At 32.5% G+C, this 25,130-nt stretch overlaps 2 protein-coding genes across 2 annotated transcripts in view; one reads left to right on the plus strand and one right to left on the minus strand.

Moving 5' to 3' along the window:
* The window catches only part of LOC140447559 (peptide transporter family 1-like), a 58,176-nt gene extending 53,362 nt beyond the window's left edge, over window positions 1–4,814 (plus strand). The window contains exon 10 of the mRNA XM_072540273.1: window positions 4,392–4,814. Coding sequence (XP_072396374.1) covers window positions 4,392–4,526 — 135 coding nt within the window. The 3' untranslated portion in view covers window positions 4,527–4,814. The remainder of the gene's footprint in view (window positions 1–4,391) is intronic.
* A 16,599-nt stretch (window positions 4,815–21,413) lies between these two features.
* LOC140447560 (uncharacterized) overlaps window positions 21,414–25,130 on the minus strand; it is a 56,722-nt gene continuing 53,005 nt past the window's right edge. The window contains exon 12 of the mRNA XM_072540274.1: window positions 21,414–23,462. Coding sequence (XP_072396375.1) covers window positions 23,289–23,462 — 174 coding nt within the window. The 3' untranslated portion in view covers window positions 21,414–23,288. The remainder of the gene's footprint in view (window positions 23,463–25,130) is intronic.

Raw genomic sequence — 25,130 nt, forward strand, 5'->3', positions numbered from 1 at the left:
AACTGCCAAAGCCCTGATCCTATCGATAATGCGGTTTTTTCCCGACCAGCTGGCTCCATGTCTACTTGCCAATATCCACTTTTCAAATCGAGTGTGGAGAATCAACGAGAACCAGAAAGTGTATCCAAAGTATCGTCTATTCTGGGCAAAGGATAACTATGTTTTTTAGTTACCGCATTGAGCTGTCGGCAGTCGATACAAAAACGCGTTGCATGAACTGTTAATTGGTTCAATTGCCCCTTGTTTGTTCATATCTTTGATGATGTCTTCGGCTTCAATCTCTTTTAGAAAATAGAAGTCGTCTTGGTTGTTGTCTAATTTACTGAGCGTCTCCGATATTAATTTTATGCTTTACTATTCTTGTTTTGTCCTTATCCTTCTTATCAATGGCAAAAACATCTTGAAATTCTATCAGCATAGACTACTTTTTTAGTTCGTTCATCATCAAGATCTTGGTACGTTTTAATCACCATCTCAACAAGCTCCTTGGAATACTTAGATTTTGATGGTTTCCCATTAGTATTCATAGAACAAATCGAAGCCACGGGAACACACTGTCCGATCAAAGTTCTTTTACTTAACTTAATAGCAGTTCCCTTTAATAACTCTTACAGGTACGACATCTCGAATTCTCACCAAAGCTTTTGCCGTTAGTAACTCGGCATTGTTCACATCTTCGACCATCCTTAAACTTCTTTCTCGCTAGTAACCATCAGGTCTGGTCATCAGAATTTTCTCACTATTACCGGGTATTGTTACGTCACAAGTAGTTAGTAAGCTGATAACATCTTTGTCTTCATGAAATGGCAAGTCTTCACCACTGATCTTGAGAACTCCATTTTTGACATTAAATACAGCCCCAACTTTTCTTAGCAAATCCAACCCCACACTTGACACCACTGTACCGTTTTTAAATAAAACGAGCGGTTCTTAATTTATATAAATATATTATAAGTTTACAGTTTTCAATATTTCTATTTTATTCTATTCTATACCCATACGATATAAACATTTTTCTTAAGTCTTTTAAACGTATTGTTAAAGAATTCTTGATTTACCACAGTTTCTATTCTATTGATGAATATCTGTCTCATGTAACCACCTGTACATGCAAAGAATTGAGTTGTAATTCTGCATGACTGTTAGAGGAATGTGTGAGTTGAATAATGAATAGAAATTTCACTATGTATTTGTATTTATTCTTATGTGGTTTTATTGTATTTTTTATGTCTAAAGAATGTAATAATGTAGAAATTTACATAAATAAATATATTTATCTATCTACTTTTTAAATTTCCCAATTTTTTCCTCTTAACATATTACAACACCAACAACTCTCCAAAGCACACCGAATAAAATCAAGATAAACAATAGTATAACAAAAATCTTTGAGGTCCATTATCATCTAAAATGTTTAGCATAATATTAGAAAAGATTATACAGGAAGCAAACATTAATAGAACAGGTCTGATATACCACAAAAAAACATCACTGCTTAGCATTTGTGGACGGTTTGGTAATCTTGGCTAGAAGGAAAATAAAGCTGATGGAAACAGTCATGAAACTGAAAGAGAGGGTAGTAAACAAGGGAATGTATATAAATAAAGCAAAAACGAAGTATATGGAATGCACAAATAAGCAATTCGTTCGGGGCAGTACATAACAATGATAACAGTAAAGATAACATATAAATTCGAAGAAGTTGAAAGATTTGATTAAGTACTTGGAAATGTCTTCACAATGGAAAATAACTGTGAAGAATAAATACAGAAAAGAATTATGTCTGGCAACCGCGCTGTATATGCTCTCAATGGGTTGTTAAAAAGACCGTAATAAGACCAACAGTGACATATGCTTCTGAAAAATGGGTCACAACAAAAAACACTAAGAGTTTTTATTAGCTTGTGAGCGCAAAATCTGGTGGAAAAAACTTAAATGGTTAAGAACAAATATCGAGCTAACGAAGTTTTATCAAGAACCCAATATATTAGCGATAATTAAGGTTCAAAGACTTAGATGGTTGGACCATATGCAGAGAATTATTCCATCTAGAATTCCTAAAATGGTACTACCTAGTGCATTGGCAGGCAAAAGACGAAGAGGAAGACCGAGGTCAAGATAGAGCAACGAAGTTAAAGAAGATATGAGGAGACTTACTTAACGTAACGAACTGGGAAAGAAAAGAGAGTGTTTAAAACATTGTGCAATATTGTGTGACCTCGCTACACTCATATTCGATGGCCAGCTAGCTCATCCGATCTAAATAAAGTTGACTTTATCATCATTTATTTAGATTTTGTGTTTAGTTCAGTATATACGTACAAATTGTGTGTACCTAAATTACAAAATGATCATTAACATATTAAGAAGTGGGAATACCTTGTATATTTGAAAATAATTTTTAAATTTTTAGCTTAACTCGACCCATTTTTATGTAGATACCACTTTTTTGTATCTTTTTAAACACTGAAATATCGAACTCTGGAGTATAAGTTGATCAACCTGTACCTATGTGTAATAAAAGATAATTAAAACTTGTTTTATAAAGGATATCTATGTTAACAAAATAACTGTAGCAAAAATCAATAAAATTAAATTAACTACAAAATATGTTTTATGATTAAATATTATAATAACACAATTTTATCATCTCCTTATGATTACTAGAATTAAATTAGCCAAATCATATAAAAAAACTTAAAATAATTAAAAGTCTTTCCTATATAACTACATTTAAATATTGCGTGAAAAAGGGTTCTTCACTACGTCATGCGCGAAGCGAACCGATTTTGGAACATTATGTATCATATCTTGTGTTCATTGTACCATGGCTTTACAAGTACAAAGAATTAAATATATAATTTTTATAAATCCATGAATTGACTTGTAGTTTCTCGATTTCCTATTTGTGCATACTTTTTAATCTAGAAACATACAATTTTATAAATACAGTATACTCCCTCTATAACGAACACCGTTATTACGAGGTTTCGCTTATAACGAGGTACATTAGACGTCCCGTGAAATTTCTATTGAACTATAACCCTCTATAGCGAGGCAAATTTGGTTATAACGAGAGAAAATAAGATCGAAAAACGTGTTTTTTTACGTTTTTGGGCCGGCCGTGGTTATAAATAAATACCCTTTTTAACTGCCCCACAATAAACATAACTGCCGCTCGCAATAAATTTCTTTACAATAAATACAACTGTTTCACATCTTTAGAAAATATGATAGATAGAATGATACTGAACAATTTAAAGCAGTCAAAAATGACAGACGTCTTCCAATTGCAGAAGCAATAGTTTATTATGTTATCCTTCAAAATACGCTAGTATGTAGTTGGAAAAAAATGTATGTACAGATTTTATGTTTTAACGTATATCATTGACAATAAAAGTAAATAACTCTTTTTTGTTTTAACGTATTTTATTGACAATAAAAGTAAACAACTTTTTTTCAAAAACGCCATTGAAAGAATATTTATTAGCATCTTATATAGCTCCGAATGGCTTTATTATAGGAAGTTAATGTTTTCGAAAACTATACAGGGATGAGTGCCTTAAGAACCGGCAAAATAACGCAAATGATAGAAAACATAATAGGTACGTTGTGAAATAAAAAGAGATGAAAGTAGTAGAGGTGAGAAATTATCGATATTAACCTATAATTTACTTTACATTACATTAGAATTATCGAAAATTTCCCACCTTTAGACGTTAGCTTATGAGCTGGTTGACTTCAGTCATAGTAATACGTATCACGTAATGTAAGTAAAACAGTTTAAGTAGGAGTATTTTATTTATCCAAAATTAAAATATTGATCAATAATAAACTATGATTTGAGACATCGCATACAATCTTCTCAATACAGAATTATCATAGCCTGTTATTCTGTATTCGTCAACACAGAATTAAATTGTTTACTTACAAATTACTACTAATTAAACTGTTTACTTACATTTGCTTTATTGCCTTCAATCAGTTTTTACTTTATCCGAAATTTAAAAAATGTAAATATTCGACGTCATACTTGTAATATTATGACTGAAGTCAACTAGCTCATAAGCTAACGTCTAAAGGTGGGAAACTATCGATAGTCCTAATGTAATTTAATGTAAATTAAAGGTTTCTATCAATAATTTTCCACCTCTACTACCTTCATCTCTTTTTATTTCACAACGTATTATGTTTTCTATCTTTTGCGTTATTTAGCCGGTTCTTAAGGCACTCATCACTATTCATATGTATGCACAGCATTATTGTTGTCTGATATAACGAGATCGGCATATAACGAGGTAATTAGTCTGCCATTTCAGTTCTCGTTATAGAGGGAGTCTACTGTACTAACACTTTTTATTTTGATGATTTAGTTTATTCTTCTATTTTAGAGTAACGACTTTTTCTTTTATTGTGGACTGATGGTGGCCGACATGTTGATTTTTTCGTGGCTTGCAATGAGGTACACGTATATCAAGAAGGAAGAATCACCGCCAAGCTCGGAAAACGTTCCTATAGCAAATTAATGAAATTCCAGCGGAGGTATCCATAATCCATCCTTCGTAAAAAACAATCTTAATATTAAGGAAAAACAACTCATTCACAACCAGTATACTGATGTTTTAATAACCAAAAATTCAGAATTTAAAAAACATAACAATTACATAAAATTGGAGTGATCTTGAGATGACAGATTATATTAGCTTGCCCTGTTTCTAGTATCTCAATTAATTTTTCTTGTAGTTATCCATTTTATGTATTAGTTGCATAAATATGTTATGTATGTCATTTATTTGACTTTAAAATATAGAATACCTTAGTATATTTTGTATAAATATCAGTTCACCCTACCCCCAGTATTGACAGAAATGAGGCGGTTAAAATAACAGTGGTGTATGTCAGTTTAACTTTATTTTGAGAAACAGAAGCTTTTACTAAGATCACTATCATTAAATCCACGACAAACAAATCGTATTAACAGGTTGACTGCCACATAAAAATGTTTAAAAAAGTTCATGGTGCCAAGTTGAAAAAAGTGCATCTGGCAACCAACTGAAATACTTCCATTACCTACTAATATTTCACCAATTTCATTTATTAGTCCCAATTTTTGAAAAAATAGGTCAGCGGTCGAATACGACCGCCGGGGCGTAGGCGGCATACTTATTCCCCTGGTGCCAAGCGGTCGGTCGGGCGGTCGTTCTGTTCATGATGAGACTTGTCGAGTATTATTTTGTTGAGTGGTTGTTTAGACCAAGATTTTATCAGTAGAGGTTTGATTGTTAGTAAGACAAGTAAGTTAATTGTGCTCGTGTTATTTTTAGATTTAGATAATAGTAAAAACAATTATTATTTCTTGAAATAAAATGGGAAGTCGCGGTAAAATGATGAAAAACAAACACTCCAAATAACCGATAATTTTTAATTTCTTTTGTGTTCTTATTTAACTTTTGTATGTATTTCAGTTTGTAATGGATATTTTTTATGGTTTTATATTTTTTACTCGAAATAAAGATATGTCAAAATTTCGATATCATTTTAGTCTCCCCTATTCAGCCAAAATGAAAACTGATATGTATATACGACGACTGTATGCCACAATCGTCGAATACTGCAATAATTTCGCTTCTCGATACGATCTCTAGCAAAACAGGAACTATATCACAGACCGTATCAAATCGGTCGTATACGACCGCCGTGGCATGCAGCACTTATTGAACTGTCGGTCGTATACGACCGCCTGGCAGTCAACCTGTTAATTATCCCTTACCTTTGTCAGCAATGCGTATGTGAAACTCTTGATGGAGGTATATTGAACTAATTTATACAGGGGAGACTTAGAACAAGGTTGAAATGACTTACACCACTATTTCATCAAAAGTTTATTAGACAGAGAAAGATACAGAAAATCAAATCAACATCGTGTACAAACAACATTGCAGGTTTTATGCCCCAGGTTCGTTACTCGCTGGAAACTCGTTATCTGTGAGTGGTCCTGAATCATCAACGCGTCCAAGAGAATCAGATGTAATAAGATTATTGAAACAACTATGATGCACAGGTGGGATAAAAGGTAACAAGTCAGACATATCCCGTGTTTTCCTAATAGTCACTGGTCGAGGACTGTTATAAAGTCGGTCTTGTAGAATGTTTTTCAGTAATCTCTGCCTTCCTTTTTGTGCGCCTGGCAGAATGTTGATGCTGAAAAAGTCCGATTCTTCATTTAGCGTTTCTTTATAAAATAGCTTAAAGGGTTCGTCTCGCTTGCACCTAAACCACTGTAGTCTTAACCACGATACTGGCTCATTGTCGTAATTCACTTTTCTTTGTGTGATTGCTTTTTTGAGATTGCAGGCACTTTTAAAATCTTCGCTAACCATCTGTATAAAGTGGAACGATTTATGTCTTCGTGACTTCATTATGATAGAATACCAATCGTTTGGGACATAAATTACCTTTCCTCTGGAGTAAGTTTCTATTGATCTAAAGTCTGCATCGTTGGGTAGGTAGGAATGACCACTCACCATAAACTTTAGATCAATTGTTTCCGCCTGATTGGTGTCACTAAGTACTATCTTTAATAAGGATAAGGCAACGTTCCAGTTTCTATTTTGTCCGGTGCAAGTATCACTGTAGGCAACAATATGCTTAAAGTGCGATGCGCATGTTTCAATGTGCTTAACTATACACGATGCCATTTCCTGCGAACCTCGAGAGGCAAGCGTCTCACCCCACACATAGATGAAGCCTAAACCAGTTGAAAGTTCGTGACAGCCAAAGTTGTAAACGTACATATTGCGTTTATAGTACGCTGTGGACGTACTGAGCTTGCGAAAAGCGAGAGCCTTTTCTAGGTCAAACGTAAAAGAGTAATAGGATTCATCATTCTGGGCTTTTTCTTTATCGGACTTCATTGACGTTCGAGCACTGCTTTCCGTAGATATAGTTCATGTTGAGTTTCCAAATTACGTAATTCTATGTCGTCGGTCAAGATAGGTTTTCTGATTTTATAGCTATTACACTTACTACAAGTGTCTGTATGTGGTTCATGGAAATGAAGATTAAATTCATTGTTAAATGTCCTGCGATAAATGTCGATAGAAACAGGAATGATATTTCTGTCGTCACAGGATTCCATGTACAAATTATACATAAGAGTAACATTAAGTTGTGGTGATAAATATTTTCGGTTGGGATTTTTAGCTCTCGTGTAATGTGACTGATATGCTGGGAAGCTATTGATGTGTTCTCGAACTATGTTCATGCGTTCGATAGGAATTTTTTTGAAATAAGCGCCACGACCTCTGCAATCAGATCCAGGTTCGTTTCCATTTTGCAATTTTTTAATAGCCCTCGACATGCGGCCATCAGATATCTTAAATGTCTGAAGAAAGGACTTTTTACATACATTGATGGCTTGCCCTTGTGCTTGTATGTAATATTGATTACTAACCGACTTTGCAGAACTTGATTGATATTTGGGACGTCTTTGTTGGGGAATGCTTTGTTTTAATAAACCACATATAAAGGCATTTTGTGTACTAAAGGAACCTAACTACCTTCTGGTATTTGTTGTAAACATTTCTTTTTGCAAAAACAGTCCGTGTTAGTAAATACCTTTCCTGCTACAATTTTACCACGTTTAGTCGTATAATCTTTACCTGTATTTCTTAGTATTGCTCGTTTTTTTACGACACTACCATTCATCTGCCTTTTCCTAGTTCGACGTGGTTTTTCATGTTCTTGTTGTACCTCCGGTGTATCTTGTATTGTAGATGTATTAGGTACACTGTTCTCGACATCAGTTCTGAAATAAAAAAAAACATTGTTAGCGACAACCGACAACATCTTTCAGACGTTATTTTACGTCTACATGAAAAGTAAATACAGATTACGACAATTTTACAGCATTCACAAAAACTGCCACTTGGCTGATATAAAAGTGGTGTAACTCACGGTTCGTAGACTTACTACTGTGGGTGTAACTACGATATGAGTAGTTTCGCTTGCCGAACAAACCGATGCTGCCATCTATGAGACAAGAAAAGACTTTTGCCCAACACCATTTTTCTTGCTAATAGATTTGAATATAGACAAAACGAATATGAGCATAACTCAATAATGACAAATAACTGACTTACACCACTTTTATTTTAACCGCCTCAAATAGAGAAATGTAAATATTTTGATTGACCTTATTTATTACAAATCTATTAAATCTTAAAGTGTCACAATGTTAATATTTATATACTTTTTAGGTACAGTTATCGTCACTATTTCAAAACAAATCTTCAACTTACGATTATGTACGTAAACTGTACACCTTCTATTTTAATGATATCTAGTTAAAATTTCCAAAGAAAGCAGTAATTGTTTTATAACTGTACTTAAATGAATCCATGTCATAACTTACGTGGTAACGTGCTTAAAAATTGGTATTGTGTAATAATTTTTGAACTTAGATACAAAATAACTACGTTAAATGATTAACTATCCAAAAACCTTTATTTTAAGCAAATGTTCGTTATCCATACTGCCGTAATTTTTAAATTAACTGTACCTAAAGACAGTGGCGGCTTTTGGGGGTAGGCAGGATAGGCCGGGCCTACCCAATTATTTTAAGAGCTTTAAAATTGAAAAACATATATTCAAAAATTATGTTAATGCATATATAATAACTTTTAAATGTACTAAATCACTCAATACATTGCGTCCGTTAAAACAACTATGTTATTATATTCCCACAGAAAACATCGAATCGTATTCACGCATTTTAAATATCATTAATAGGCCCGATCGGAACTGGCCGACCCAGCTCACATAAGATCCCCGTACAATAAGCGTTTGAAGTTAAGCAGCTTGCCGGACAACGATTTATATTGTCGTGTTTATGCTTACTGTTTAGGCACCAGACGATCGGGCCTACGTCGACCATCGTTGTCACTTGTTACATAATTATCGAATTATAATATAAATTATCTTTTAAATTATGATAAAAAAATATGTAACATAATCTATAATTGTAACATATTTTTAAACAAACAACACAATTGCAAACAAGTCCACGGTTGGCCAAATAAATTTTAAAAAATTCGTAAAATTCGAAAAAAAAAAAAAGATTCTCACTCTCACACAAAAAAAATGTATTACACACACTGGCGGCTACAGAATTTTTGTTGGGGATGTCATGGATCTTGAGGGTGATTACTTTTCTCTGATGCAAGGTCACTTTTACCACCAATAGGATAAGTGGGTTTCCAAATATTTTTAAGGGGGGGGTCATTACCCCGTGATCCCTCCCTCTCTGATTACACATAGCTTTATGTAATTTGCTGGCTTGGCCTACCCAAAATTTTATCACACCAGTCGCCACTGCCTAAAGATAAAATTACAATTAAAAGCTGCAAACTAGGGATTTTGTTGATGTTACCGTTATAAGTTGGCATTTTGATAGTGAGAAATTAGTTCGGCTATCACTTAATAGATGGGAAAATAAGTTTACGTGTCATTTAGTAGAAGGCAGCAGTGATGTAGTAAATAGACAAATGCGTGTTTGCCGAATTTAAGAAAAATCTGATAAACATTGAAACCTAGTTTTGTGGTTATGCCAATTGTCTATTTGTTATGCAGTAACCCTGGTAATACGAATCACGTGGTTTTGTTTAGCAAAGCGGCCCCTCCCAGTTAATATTTTGGCTTCGTTTGACTTTCAATTATCAAGAAATTTACTTGAGTCATAATAATTAGAAATCAGATGAAAATCTGAAATTTTCTGAGGAAAAAACTTCCACTGTTAACAATCGATATGAAAAAAATTGTTATTGTAGTGAAGCTGTTTTTCAACTGACTAACGTATTACTGTTCTTATAAATAAATGGTCTAATTACCATAATCCCTTTTTTGATCATTATTTACCTGCTTTTCAGACAATTCCAAATTTCTTTTCAGTCTGGAATAAATATTTTTGGGCAGATAAAGAATTCAGAATTGTCGTAAATATTTCCAAATGAATGAACGTTTTGTGTATATGTAGTAAGATAAAAAATGTCAAGTAAATTAATATGTTTACTAATAAAATTCCTAATCAGCACATCCGGCTAAGTGCTGGTGTAAGATAATTAAATTTTACGACCTTTTTCGTCTGAGAATGTATTGAGTATCATGTATCATATTATGATATGTATTAGAATTGCATACATATAGTTAGTCGAATTTTTATAAATACCACCAGGGCAAGATGTAATAAAACCACACTTGTGTAATTTAATACAAAAGTAAGTTTTTTGTACTTAAAATTTAATTTTGTATTATTTCGAACCCCGCATCTTTCGCGAAAAATAACTGCGGGACGTGACAGGACTTATATGTATATGGGAAGTTAGTTGTTTTCGCTTATTTTAGTGCAAACTTTTTTCTGGCAAATAATTCTGTTTTTGCCGTGAGGGTCGGCCAAAGTTAACCTCGGAAAATGAAATCAGATAGAAAACGCAGAACGGTACTTCGTATAGTGCATTTACGAAAATTGCTAATGTTTTGGACAGTTTGTTAGCTTTACTTGTAAGTCTTACAAGTAAAGTACAATGAGCTTTGTGAAGTGGGAAGTGCGGTACTTAAAAGCATGATACTATGACTATAGTATCATGCTTAAAAGTATATTCGAAGAAGCTTCCGAAGAGGAGATAATCAGTGAGATGGAGGCAACGGATAAATACAGTGCAAAGTACTTTGAGTCATCAAGTGTAAAAGGTAAGCGCAAATTTAAATTACCTCCAATCGAGTTGAAAAATTATTTAGAGTTTGTAGCCTAGGTTTGGCAGAGAGGATCTCCAGATTGAAATTTAGATTAGAGAGCTCTTAAAGTTAATTTTGAGTCGAGTTTCTAGTAGTCCTTGTAAGATTTCTGCTCTTTATGATATGATTGAGAGTCAACTTCGTTCACTTGAGATCTTAGACAAAACCTGCTGACAAGTTAGCGGCAATATTGTATCCTCTTATTGAATCACGTTTGCCAAAACATACGATTCGTCTATTACATCTTGTTTCCGTGTCCATGGAAAATATCGGAGAAACTGCAGAAGTTACATCTTTAGAAACAAGATTGAGTGGGCTAATGACGTTTTTACAGAGTGAATTTCAAAATAAAGAAGAAATTGAGTTAGCAACGGAAGGTTTTGGTTTACCGACTGAAAATAAATATAAATTCAATAGCCTTGTTGCCAAGAAAAATGTAAAATTACCTAAGCAAGGAACTGATCGGCCCTTAGCGACCGCTGCTGGGTTAATAAAATATGTATAAGGTTTACGGAAAGTAGCTGCGGGACGTTCCACACGTATCAATAAATACACTTTTTAGTGTTTACATCTATTTTGAATAAAATAATGAAATTTAATGATTTTTATTCAGACATTTTTTGTTTCTGTCGACCATTTTCGGTAAAAAACAGTTATAAAAAAAACTATTGAGCTTTTCTATCATTTGAGCCCAAAGTTCTTCATCTCGCTCAATCTTTTCAATAAACAGGGGCTCTGTATCATTAACATATACTACAAAGTAGCAATAATCTTTTTGGGCAATATTAAGCTGGCCTTGAATTGAAAAAAATAAATATTGTATTTTCTAAAAATATGTAAAAAATTGTAAGTAGGTATGTACTGATACATGTAATAATGGTTCCTTTTTAACTGTAATGTTCCATTTTTATTTTCCAATGGCATGTTTTTTAGCGTCTCTACTGCCTCCAACAGAGACCACTTTTATGCACCTTCAGAAGGCATTTAACTTCCAACAAACTATTATCATCTACAATTCCTGAAATAGTAACTAATGTAATTTGTTTCAAAATAGAAATTCACGAAAACGTGTAATGTGTAATGAAATTGAATGTGTATATTACCATCTGGAGTATCAGCAAGATGATTGTAAATATTATCAATAAATATTCCACACTTCTGTACTCTCTTTTCAGGATTCAATTCAATAAATCTTTGTCTTGCGACATCTTCCTTATCTTTCCCATAAAGGGTATATTCGTTATCCCAAGAGGGTGCAATCATTGTTTTTATTAAATTGCTACAGCTTGTATTAGGCCTTCTTTTGCAAATTAATCCAAAGTAAGAAGCCGTTAACCTATTTCTTTTAACATGCCTGTAGAAAGGATTGTTCAATTGACCAACGGTTTGTCTTTCGATCACTGGAATCTCTTCTGGTTGCACCCAAAATAATGATTAAATTTATTTTCATTAAAAAAAATTAAAAATCTGAAATTTACTTATATGGTTTTTAGGATCCTAGAATATTCCGACTAATATTCATCTTCGGTTAATGAAGGCTGTAAAGCGTGAGGACCATATTCAGTATTCGTTTTACTCTGTCTACTTCTTTTTTTTTTTCGGTAAGGTGAAACAAAATCCAGTTTTCGCTTAGATTTTAATTCCACAGCCCGTTGGTTTTCCTGTATATTTTGTTTAAAATATACAGGAAACTGTATATTTTACTATACAGTAGAGTCTCTGCAAAGAACTAGTATAAGCCAGTATTTTTAACTGATGTCATCAAATGTGCATCTGATTGCTGCTGTTTTGTACAATACTGACCGCTACAAACAGCATGGTTGCCAAAGACGTGGTCTAGGCTTTTTTCCAAATTTGCTTTTAAATTTTCCACATCAGCATAAGCAGCCGAATTAATTATTTTTGTACAGCAATTCTGCAGTTCTTTAATTTTATTGTTAGTCAGAAGTGCTCTAGCTTCTTTGTTGACTGTAGTATCAGCTTTATTTTTATATAACGCTTTTCCATAATTTTTAATTGCATGGTTGCGGCATTCTATTTTTGTTACATATTGTTATAGGCAACCTTTTCACGAATTTTAGCATATGCACTAGAGTCTCCATCTGTTATAAACTGCAAAAATTTAAGTCCATGAAGAATTTGGCTTTGTTTAAATCCTTCAACTATTATAGATGTCTCCATTGCGGTAGATGAGCCTTGCCAGTTTTTATAACAAGTGTGAAGATGTACAGGCTCGTTTTTAGATTCATAACGGGCACGGAATGAACAATACTTATTTCTAACTCCCAAATCTAATAATTTTTTAGTAAATTTTCCACTAACTGCCTAAAATGTAAGAAATTTAGGTTTAAACATAATAGTCTATGAATATAAATACAACGCCCGATGATGCATTATAGCTATGTCCATAAGATCTGTGACTCCAACCTCCGTCACAATACACAGTAGTCCATGGTATGATATCAGAATCTAGTTGCCCTTCTGCTATAGCCAATTCTCTTTCCTTTATACCAGCTTCTTCCATAGACTTCCATAATCCTTCTATCCACTTATCCCCAAGTTCAATTTCAATATTATGGAACAATCTATAAGACATGGAAGGAATATCTAATGCACCTTTAAAAAAAATTAATGAAACTAAATTTGTACTTTATTACTGTATTATCACAAACCTAACAATCCTGTTAACTGGCATATGTACCACCTGTTGATAATGTGCCCCAAACAGCTCCATAATTAATAGTTGACTGCTCACAAGGGTTTTTTGTTGACTTTTCAGTCTTAAAGCCACACATGTTGCATAGTAGTATCACTGTTGAAACTAAACCTTTGTTTTTCATCAATTATCTGTAGATTTCCCATCGTACAAACTTTCGAATGAGCAAACTGTAAGTTTAAAGCCCACTGTAGGACATAATGTAAGTCTAACAGTTTCAAAAGTAAATATTTTTAAAAATCATATGATACATAGGTCGTACATCAGTACGACCCTGTTTGGCTTACACGTAGTTCTATTGACGGGTTTAACACTAAATTCTAAATATTCTATTGAATAGGGTTTAACACTAAATTGATCTAAAATGAGCTCCCAAATTTGCATTCTTTTTATGCAGAGTAGTTATAACAAAAGACAAAATTTACATGATACTGACAATACTTTTTCACATGATGACCATTTTTTCAAGCAATGTAAATAAAATATAAATATAGATACTCACTTCTCTTTGTCACTTGTAGAACCACAAGCCACTACTGAAAATTCTTTTTTATTTTTCTGACATTTAATCAATGTGCGACTACGCTTGGTAGATCTTTTAGGACTTTAATCGAGGCATTTTGTTCACACCTGAAAAATATTTAATAGATAACCTTTGTCATACCAAAAGCACAAAACAAAATCCCATTATTTAACTAATATTTAAAGATTAGCAACACTACTAATGTTGACATAAAACAAAAACAAAAATTTTGTGGGTGGCCTTGGCTACCATTGTCAAATGAACTTCATACACACGAGTTATTATAGCAATAGGTACTTACCTATCTATTTTCTTCAATATTAGGAAACAAGACTGGTATACACTATTTAAAATGTTTATAAAACTTAAAAAAAAAACAACACTCAAAATCAAAACAGCAACCTCAAAGGTAAATAAATAAAAACATAACACGATACAAAATTAAAAAATTATATGGAATGATCCAATCCGAAAATAAAAATTTCTGAAACTTCTACTAATAGCTCATATCAACTTACATTGAACAAGACTGCCGATTGAGAGCGAACTGTACCGATCGTATTATATTATAACTCCCAGTACTTGGCCTCGCTGGCAACTATGTCGCTGTTCAGAGACGTAAATTTCGGGAAAATTAAAATATTAGAATATGATGCACGTGCTGCCATCTACTCAAATAATTGTTAAACGTTAGTTTATTTGAATGCCAATCATTTTAACTGCGGCGTGAACATACACCCAATGCAAATAAATGACAGTCTTTAAAAAAAGGCAAAAAGTTTATTTCTTTTTAAAATGTGTGTTTTTGGTATACTTTTAGTACTTAGCTATAGTTTTTAATATTGCAATAATTAACGCGGTTCAACCCGGAAGACTGTTGAGTTTAATATTAATTCCTGTAATAGTATTAATCTTGGCTCTAGGTTTAATTGTACTAACCGCGGAACCTTTCGGAATTACTTAGCTATAGTATTTTAATATTGCAATAATAATCGACGCGGTTCAATCCGGAAGACTGTTGAGTTTAATATTAATTCTTGTAATATATATATATATATATATATATATATATATATATATATATATATATATATATTGTAGCGTTTTAAATTTTTTTAACTACGAAATATTTATATTTTAAAAATTTCTAAAGGCTCCCCTGTTTGTCTGTTTGCAACGTTTAATATAATCAATAAAATGCGGTTGTTTATCTCGTAGTAAAGACGAATTAACTGAGAATATTTTTTTGTCTTTGTTTACATTAAAATCCCCCCATTCTCTGTATGTATTGTGAGGTAAAAAATTTCCAGTTATCCAATTTAAAAGTAGATGTTTCGAGATGTTTTTTTTGTCGGTTCGTTGCTAAGAATGAGGTCAAGAAGGGTAGATTGTTTGTTTAGGTTCATAGACCACAAAAACTAGATTTGAGGCGCGAGGGGAATTTATTTTGGTTGAATTTATAAAATCTAACGCATAGACGCATAGGGAGTGAAGCAATAGATCTGAGACATAATAGATGTTTGGGCGATTTTGAATCGCGAGTCGATTCAATTTTTTTGTGTTATGTCTTAAGACCGGTTAAGGTGATAATACTCTTTGCATAATGGCAGTTTAGAACAGAGTAATCATCGTAAGATTTGTGCAGTACACCGGCACTGAAGAAATTTTAAAAATATATATTACTAATATATATAAAGGATGTCCCCGTCGTCAGCTTGCTTCCTCCACCGATCCTAATTTTACATCTCTTGATTGTTCGTCCCTGAGTATGGAAATGGTTGTTTTGTCCCTGTTGGAGAATATGTCCAGATAGATGTCCCATAGATGTTTAAGTTTTTTCAAAGTTAAGTGCAAAACAGTGAAATTAAGGTAACAATTAACATTTTAATTTTTCCAAATTGAATAGACATTATTTTTGATAAACAATTATTGCTTTCATTAAAATTTAAAATGATTTGTAATATTTAATAAATTGTAAATTTTATGGTTTAACTTAGCTGTCATTTTAATTGTTTTTCTTTTAATTTAATGTTAACATATGACAGCTAGCTTTATTTTTTTTCGATATTTACTTGTTTTGTTTGTTTAAAAAAAAAGGTTAATCTCTGTGCGGTAACATTTGTAAGTTTTTGTAGTATCTCCAACACCTGGAGTTTATAAATGGACACATGTAAGTTTTTTATTCTGTATTTGGCAACTATTTATATAGTATATTTTTTGTGCCATTTATATGTTTGATAACTGTTTGTATGAGACAAAAATAAACGTTTTGATTTGTTTCTCTGATCCATCTTTTTATTTATTTTAGAAAAATCTCCTAACCTTTTTTTTGTGTGTTTGCTTTTAGGAAGGAAGAGCCCTTTTCTTCTTTCCTCCAGCAAGTTTAGGATCCTTCAAAGCGGCGCCCTTATTCTAAATTGCTAGAAGCCTTTCCTTGTTGTTTTATTTGCCCAGTTGTCCAGGAGATTTATGTAAGTATCCCTTTGTTTTCATTTTTTGTAGCTGCCCCAATCTCAACCCCCTTGCCATTTACTTATCCACGACCCCCAGCTCTCCAACAACCCCCTGAGTGCCGTTCGCATATGTTCCGAATTGTTTTGCTTGCCCTATATTCGCCCCCATAGTTCCTCCATATATATATATATATATATATATATATATATATATATATATATATATATATATATATATATATATATATATATATATATATATATATATATATATATATATATATATATATATATATATATATATATATATATATATATATATATATATATATATATATATATATATATATATATATATATATATATATATATATATATATATATATATATATATATATATATATATATATATATATATATATATATATATATATATATATATATATATATATATATATATATATATATATATATATATATATATATATATATATATATATATATATATATATATATATATATATATATACAGTATACTCACTTTATAACGAACACGGTTATTACGAGGTTTCGCTTATAACGAGGTACATTAGATGTCCCGTGAAATTTCTATTGAACTATAACCCTTTATAGCGAGGTAAATTTGCTTATAACGAGAAAAAATAAGATTGAAAAACGTGTTTTTTACGTTTTGGCCCGGTCGTAGCTATAAATAAATACCCTTTTTAACTGCGGGCCGCCCGCAATAAACTTCTTACAATTTATGATTCTTAGTCGGAAATGTAAAATTTATTATTCACAAGTGTCATTGTATTGGGTTGACCATTCACACGTGTTTTAAAGGTTGTCAGAAACTTTATCCAAGGACAAAACGCAAATGAAGAAGCATAAAACTGTTTCACATCTTTAGAAAATATGATAGATAGAATACTGGACAATTTAAAGCAGTCAAAAATGACAAAATACTTTATACACTTTATACATATTTACAGAATACAGATTTTTTGTTTTAACGTATATCATTGACAGTAAAAGTAAACAACTCTTTTTTGTTTTAATGCATTTCATTGACAATAAAAGTAAACAACTTTGTTTTAAAAACGCCATTCAAACAATATTTATTAGCATCTTATATTGCTCCGAATGGCTTCACTATAGAAAGTTAATGTTTTAGAAAACTACATATTCATATGTATGCACAGTATTATTGTTGTTGGATATAACGAGATCCGCTTATAACGAGGTAATTAGTCTGTCATTTTGAGTTCTCGTTATAGAGGGAGTCTACTGTATATATATATATATATATATATATATATATATATATATATATATATATATATATATATAGTTTTGAGTTTCTTGAACCGTACTATATTTAACAACATTAGAGTTCCCATTAACAACATTAGATATGCGGACGACACTCTGATCTTAGCCGAAAATATTGAAGATCTTCAGAGACTGGTGACCAGAATAGCAGAGTATGGAAAAGAGTATGGTCTAACAATGAATGTCAAGAAGACGAAATTTATGAGAATATCGAAAAGAAATAACGAGAATCTTCTACTATCTTCTACTAAACGGAACCAACGTCGAACAAGTGGACAAATATGCATATCTGGGAACAATGATTAACTCCACAAATGATTACATTCAGGAGATCAAAATCAGAATAGAAAAGGCTAGAGCAAATTTCAACAAAATGAGAAGAGTGCTATGTACAAGGGATGTAAAATTGGAACTATGAGTTAGGTTGGCGAGGTGCTAGGTTTTTTCGACTTTATTATATGGAATGGAATCTTGGACCTTGAATGCGACATGAATGAAAAAACTGGAATCATTCGAGCTGTGGGTGTATAGAAGAATTCTAAAAATATCGTGGACAGAACACATCACAAACAAAGAGGTTCTGAGAAGGATGAATAAAGAAATAGAAATTTTAAATATAATTAAAACAAGAAAATTGGAATATCTCGGACATATTACACGTGGAGAGAAATACACCTTGCTCCAACTGATTATGCAGGGAAACATCCAAGGAAAGAGAAGCATAAGGAGGCGTAGAATGTCATGGCTGCGCAACCTAAGAGAGTGGTACGGATGTACATCAAATGAACTTTTCAGAGCTGCCGTCTCAACTTGCCTTTGTCAAGATTCAAAACGTAAAACGGGACACTGACATTAATGAAATGTTTTCTTAATATAATCGTTATCCTCTCTCCTTTCATTTAACGCACACACAATCGGTCCAATAACTACGGAGATATGATGTAATGCCGGCGGTTGGGTTTTCGTTACGGACAGACAGATAGAATAAGCAAATTATATGTATTGAATATATACAAATACATTTAAAAAATATTATATTTTATTATATATTGTTGTAAATATATTTTATTATATTACCTGTTTTATTTTTGTTGTTATATTATTAACCTCTATTTTATCGCTGTCGTGCCTACAAAGTAAACAAAGACTGTAGTACATTTCACGAATTGGCGACTATTTTAGATCAAGGATGAAAGATTTGACTTAAACGGTCCGCAGTGCTGAGAAACTTAATAGCAAATTTTCTAAATAGGTGTTTAAAGCACAGTCAAAGACAAGCAAAGATACGGTTTTAATTGATAATGTATTTTACATTCATTTAGAGAAATATACAATTATTAGTGCAAAAATAGAAGAAAATTACAAATTCTAGTTTTTCTAAATTGTAGTAGTAAGTATTTACTGATAAAATAATAACAATAACACCCAAAATTTGTCTTAATGAGAAAATTAAATCATATTACCTTGCAGTGTAATCAATAATTAGATCCATACTCATAATAACTGACTCTAGTTAATTGCTTCGATGCGATTTGCACGCATCCATCATTCTTCTATTAACTTTTCACATTTCCGCATATTTTTATTCCAAATTACAGGAGTAGCACTATTCAATAATTGTTAGCATGTTTTTTCAAAACTGCTGTGTCACTGTAATCGTTACGTCAAATATAGTTATCATAGTAAGTTTTATATATTCCCCAAATATGTTTAATGGGATTGAATTCACAATGGTAAGGGAGCAGTCTTAAAACATTATGTCCAAAACTATGTATAATCTCGTCTACTATAAATATTTTTGGTTTTTCACTGCCACGTAGTCTTTCTTCGTCCTGGACTGCGTTTGTCTGCTATTTTCCCTTACATAATATTTCGTAGCAATCTATTGTTGGGAACTCTCATTACATGTCGGAAGTACTCCAGCTTTCTCTTCTTGATGCTTTTTATAATCTCAGTAGTTTTGCTGAGACGTTCTAGTATTGTGGAGTTTCGAATCTTCTCCAACCAAGAAACTTTTAAAATAATTCAATAGCTCCACATTTCGAAAGTCTCAAGGCGATTTAGATCACTTATTCACAGTCTAAAGCTCGACACCATAAAGTAAGACCGAAAACACGTAGTAGCGAAGTTGGCGGATAGGCAATGCCAATTTTATTTCTCTGTTACATAAAGCGGCTTTCGCCAGCTAGTTCGGGATCTAATTTCACCGTGACTCTTTGTGTTACAGTTTAACTGATATCCAAGATAAACAATTTGATCAACTTGCTTAAGTTTGGTACTATTTACATATACAGACGTTTTATATTCTGTTGTTTACTTATTACCAGTATTTTGGTTTTCCGTATGTTCATATCCAGACCTACTTGGTTACAGCTCTCTACGATAGTGTCAAGTAATGTTTGCAGACCTTCTTGAGAAGATGCTAGGAGTACTGTGCCGTCAGCATATCGCAAATTATTGATGACTTCACCGTTCACAATTATTCCTTCTTGTTTTTCAGAAAGTGTGTTTCTCAAAATATTTTCGGAGTTGCGTTGAAAATCAGGGGCATCCCTGCCGCGCTGCTCTTTTAATATTAAGAGCCTGTGACTCCAAACCGTCTACTAAAACTGATGTTGTTTGATTTCAATACAAATTTGCAATTATGCGAACGCCTCTGTCATCTAAGCCAATGTCTCTTAGAATTTCGATCAATATAGAGTGCTTTACACGATCAAAAGCCTTATAGAAGTCAATAAAACAACAGTACATGTCTACAGATATGTATATCACATCTTTGAGCAAGTACGTTCATCTTAAACAATGCATCTCTCGTTCCAAACCCGTTACGGAAACCAAACTGTGTGACACTTAGGTATTCCTCGCATTTATTATAGATACGGCCATGTATTACCTTTAGAAAATTTTTCAATAAATGGTTTAACAAACTGATGGTTCTATAATCAGCACAGGTTTTTGCTGTTGTCGTAGATAGAGCTGAGAACAATGAATTAGACCAACCATTAGGTAGGTGTAATAATTCCGACTTGAAAAAATCCTGAGGAAATAAAATATTTTCATTTGTTTACCATTCTTTTAATTTATGTACGGTCCAGGAATTTGTTGGTTGTTAATTTAATATTTCCGAATGGTATGGAGCATTATCCAAAACTATAACAGATGATAAGTAAACGTGTAAGCAGTTTTTCTTTCAACCATTTAGCAAACATCTCCGTATTCATGATATCGTGATAATCAGGCGATTTTAATTTGGACGAAAACATAAGATCCGCTTCATCAATTAAACCATGTTTTCCACTCGCCTGCAATATAAATGTCTCTTTCCCTCAGTATCCGTGTTTTATGGATTTTATAGGTATATGTCGTAGGAGCACGATTTGCCAGTCTTTTTATTTCAATTGGTAAACACCAGCATACCATGGCGTTTTCAAACGTGTTTGCTATCATTACCTATGCAACGATGGAAACAAAGTCAAATCCACAGACTCGTTACATCTAAGGTATAGAAAGCTTTTCTGGAAGATATACCCACTGGACTGCAATATGATATAAGAATTCCAAGAATCAAAATCTAGAACAGTAAAAAAAACACAAGCAATCAGTTTTTCAGAAACGTTTATTACCACATAATCTACAATATCACAAAAAATATAGTGCAATATTCAGAGACCTATATATTAGAATTAAACTAAACCGTAACCAGATTACATTACTAAAATCTACATTTTTAACGCTGTAGAGTAAGAAGCAGTTACTTTCAGTCTGCCTTAGTCAAAGTTGGTGTAATAAGACAAATATACCTTTAAAATCCTTTCGGTATCTCTAAAACATATTTAGTAAATAAACAAACTGAAATCAAAATGTTATATAACGCAGAACAAAATACAAACACACAAACGCAGAACCACTTACTGTGTCTTCATAATATTCGAACACTGACAATTATATCAAAACTATATTGAATCGAAGCTAAAACCTTAGAAAGGATTGAGACGGAGAGAGACACTATATATATTGAAATTCGAAAGGAGAACAAGCAAGCAAATACAAATGGAAAATTAAATAAATCAGAATTGAAAATGTGCATAAAAGAAACTAAAAATCTCAAAAACTAATTTGGTGTATAAAAAATTTCACAAACTACCACGAAATTCCTTTCAAATAGACACTCACTTAAGAACTGATTTTAAATAGAAAATAAAATGGAATGTTTTCCAATTACATTTTCCTGAATAGCAAAATTCCTAACGATACAAATAATCTTAAAATTTTGTTGATAATTTTATATCAGCATTCAAATGTTCGAATAGACTCGATGTTTGGCTCTTTCTTATCACACTTCCACCGTCACTCCGATTATGTCAAATTGTAATGATTTACTTTTATAATTCTACAGTACTAACTAAAATAACAGATCTAATAATTCTATATAGCTCTACTGGGACAAAAGAAATTATTCACGGGATAATCGATTTCTAAATTGTCTTTGAAGTGCTTTTACTTTTTGGCCGAAGAGATCGAAAAATTGATATAAAATACAGGTGGACTCTATGAAAAAAGAAGAAGAAATGCATAGCTATGATGATAACATGTTCTGCAACCCTTTCGTTGTAGTTTATCGAAAAAAATTATTTCGAAAATTTCGAATTTCGTACAGTAATTACTAATATTTCTCACACTTCTGTTAAAAAAAATAAGTGATCATTCTATTGTTACAGTAGAACTTGTCCGTTTATTATAAAATGGACATTTATAAAATCATCAGAATTTATATTTACTGAAGTAAACGTATATAATTACATAAAACCAGTATGACATACATATTCCCATGTCAGTAGAAAATTACAATAATAAACTAAGCATAAAACAAATTGATAGTTACGGAAATGCCGGAGATATACGCCATATATACGTAATGTTTCAAAAATCGTATACCTAACTAAACAATGAATTTTATTCAACGGAAAAAAGCAACTTCATTCATGCTAACGATTTACTTGAGAAAATACTAAATTCAACAATAATTTTAGAATTTTACTAAATGAGCAAAAAAGTAAATTAAATTTTGTAACTTTGGAAAACCCATTTAGAAATCGAAAATATACATTTATTAAAACTCATTGTGTACAGAGGGAATTAAAAAAGAGTTTGTTTTATGTTCACATACTTTGTTAATAAAAATACCCTCATAATAGCGTCTAAGTCGAGTGTTATTTTAATAAATAATTCATTAGTATCAGGCATACGCATTTTGTAATATATGTGTGTTGTATGCTCAATTGGATCGCTTCTATGTATCACTTATAGTACCACGCCCTCTGGCTTTAAAATAAAATATAATTGTAATTTACATACGTTTACTTTGTAATGAGATGAATGCGTACCTCTATATGCCCTATTACTATTAAATCCGTATTATTTAAGGAATAAACATGTAAGTGCATTAATACAGTAATAAAATAGGTAATTGTGTTTATTGCACAAGCTCTGCAACAACTCTTGACAAGTCATCGTTGTATCTAGCCAATAAGGAGGCGTTTAGATCTCTGTTCCAAAATCCCATTTCTGCCAAAGCTTGTAAATTGGCTTCACGAGGTGAATCTGGGTTAGTACTGACCCAGTGTCCATTCACCCAACGGCCTGGAGACTGAAAAAAAAAAAGAAAAATTAAACAATAATTAAAACTACTCTACTGTTTGAGACTGCTTAATAAAGTTCGAAAACAATACCAGATCTATGCTGTTTAGTACAATAGTACAATAAGGACCTCAAGACAATAATCAAAAGATTTGTTACGATAAATATACTGGCCTAACTTTTATGACTAATTATTCTGTTTTATTGTAGAAACTTCGGTGGAAGTCTAGAACCAAAATTATGGTGAATGAGCCGGCCAAGCTTCTCGATCTTTCGATGCTGTTCTAGTATATCAGGATTTCGTATATAAATACAACATTTTTATATGGAGGGCAGTTAATTCGGACGACGCGCTCGCGATAAAATGTTACGTTCGCTTTTTTAATAAATTATGTATGTTTAGTGAAAATAAATAAATATCAGTCATTGTGCTTTTTAATGAATTAAGATAAGAACAAGACATTATAAATTAAAGACTTAACAATTAATAAATTCACAACAAATGGTGTCAGAGTGAGATCGAACATAAATTAGACTTATAATAATAATACAAGGGTGATATAAAATAAATTGTGAAAATGGCTACGATTTATGAGCTGACAGTGACTAATTTAAGAAGACATCTTGAAGACAGAGAATTAGCTTCTACCGGAAAAAAGGCTGAGTTAGTCCAACGACTAAAGAACGCTTTGCTAGAAGAAGGACTAGATCCAGAGACTTATATATTTGAAGATGCTGTCCTCTCGTCGATTTCCAAAGTTTCTGGTGACATCGCATCATTAGAGAACAAAGTTTCCGGTGACATCGCATCATTAGAGAACAAAGTTTCCGGTGATATCGCATCATTAGAGAACAAAGTTTCTGGCGATATTTCGAAAGTTTCCGGCGACATCGCTTCTTTAGAAAGCAAAGTTTCTAACGAGATTTCTTCTCTGGAAAGCAAAGTTTCTGCTAACATCTCTAAAGTCACTTCTGAGATGTCTGCTCTTGACGATAGAGTGTCTTCGTTAAAAAACCAAGTTGCTGCCGATATGTTGGCCTTCGAAGAAAAGATATGGAAAGAGATGGAAAGGAAGATGGAGGAAACAGGGACAGCAGAGAGAGGAAACAATCCAATTAGAGTAGAGATAAAAGAAGACGAGACGAAGTGTAAGTTGGAAACACGGCCGAAATTTGAAGGAAGTGGAAGTTCTGTGCATGTCAAAGTCCCAACTTTCGACGGAAAATCGTCATGGAACAACTACATGAAACAGTTCGAATCAGCTGCAAGAGCGAATGGATGGTCTGAAAAAGAAAAGGCTATAAACCTGACTATCGCTCTTCGAGGAGATGCCTTAGATGTGCTTCAGACCATAGCAGTAGAGGAGACCGATGATTTCGAACAACTGAAGAAGAGGTTAAATATGCGATATGGCCACGAACATTTGGAGCATGTATATCAGTCGCAGCTTAAAAATCGTAGACAGAAGAAAGATGAGGCTCTTCAAGAATATGAGGTAGATATTGCCAGATTAGTACGATATGCTTATCCAACAGCTCCCGAAGACATGATGGAAAAATTGGCCGTTCAAACGTTTATTGATGGTCTTCGTGATCATGAAATGCAGAGAACACTACGATTAGCTCGTCACAAGACGCTGGTTGATGTCTTATCCGCCGCCCTCGAATACGAGTCAGC

Source organism: Diabrotica undecimpunctata, chromosome 8, assembly GCF_040954645.1.
Source record: "Diabrotica undecimpunctata isolate CICGRU chromosome 8, icDiaUnde3, whole genome shotgun sequence".
Classification (NCBI taxonomy): domain Eukaryota; kingdom Metazoa; phylum Arthropoda; class Insecta; order Coleoptera; family Chrysomelidae; genus Diabrotica; species Diabrotica undecimpunctata.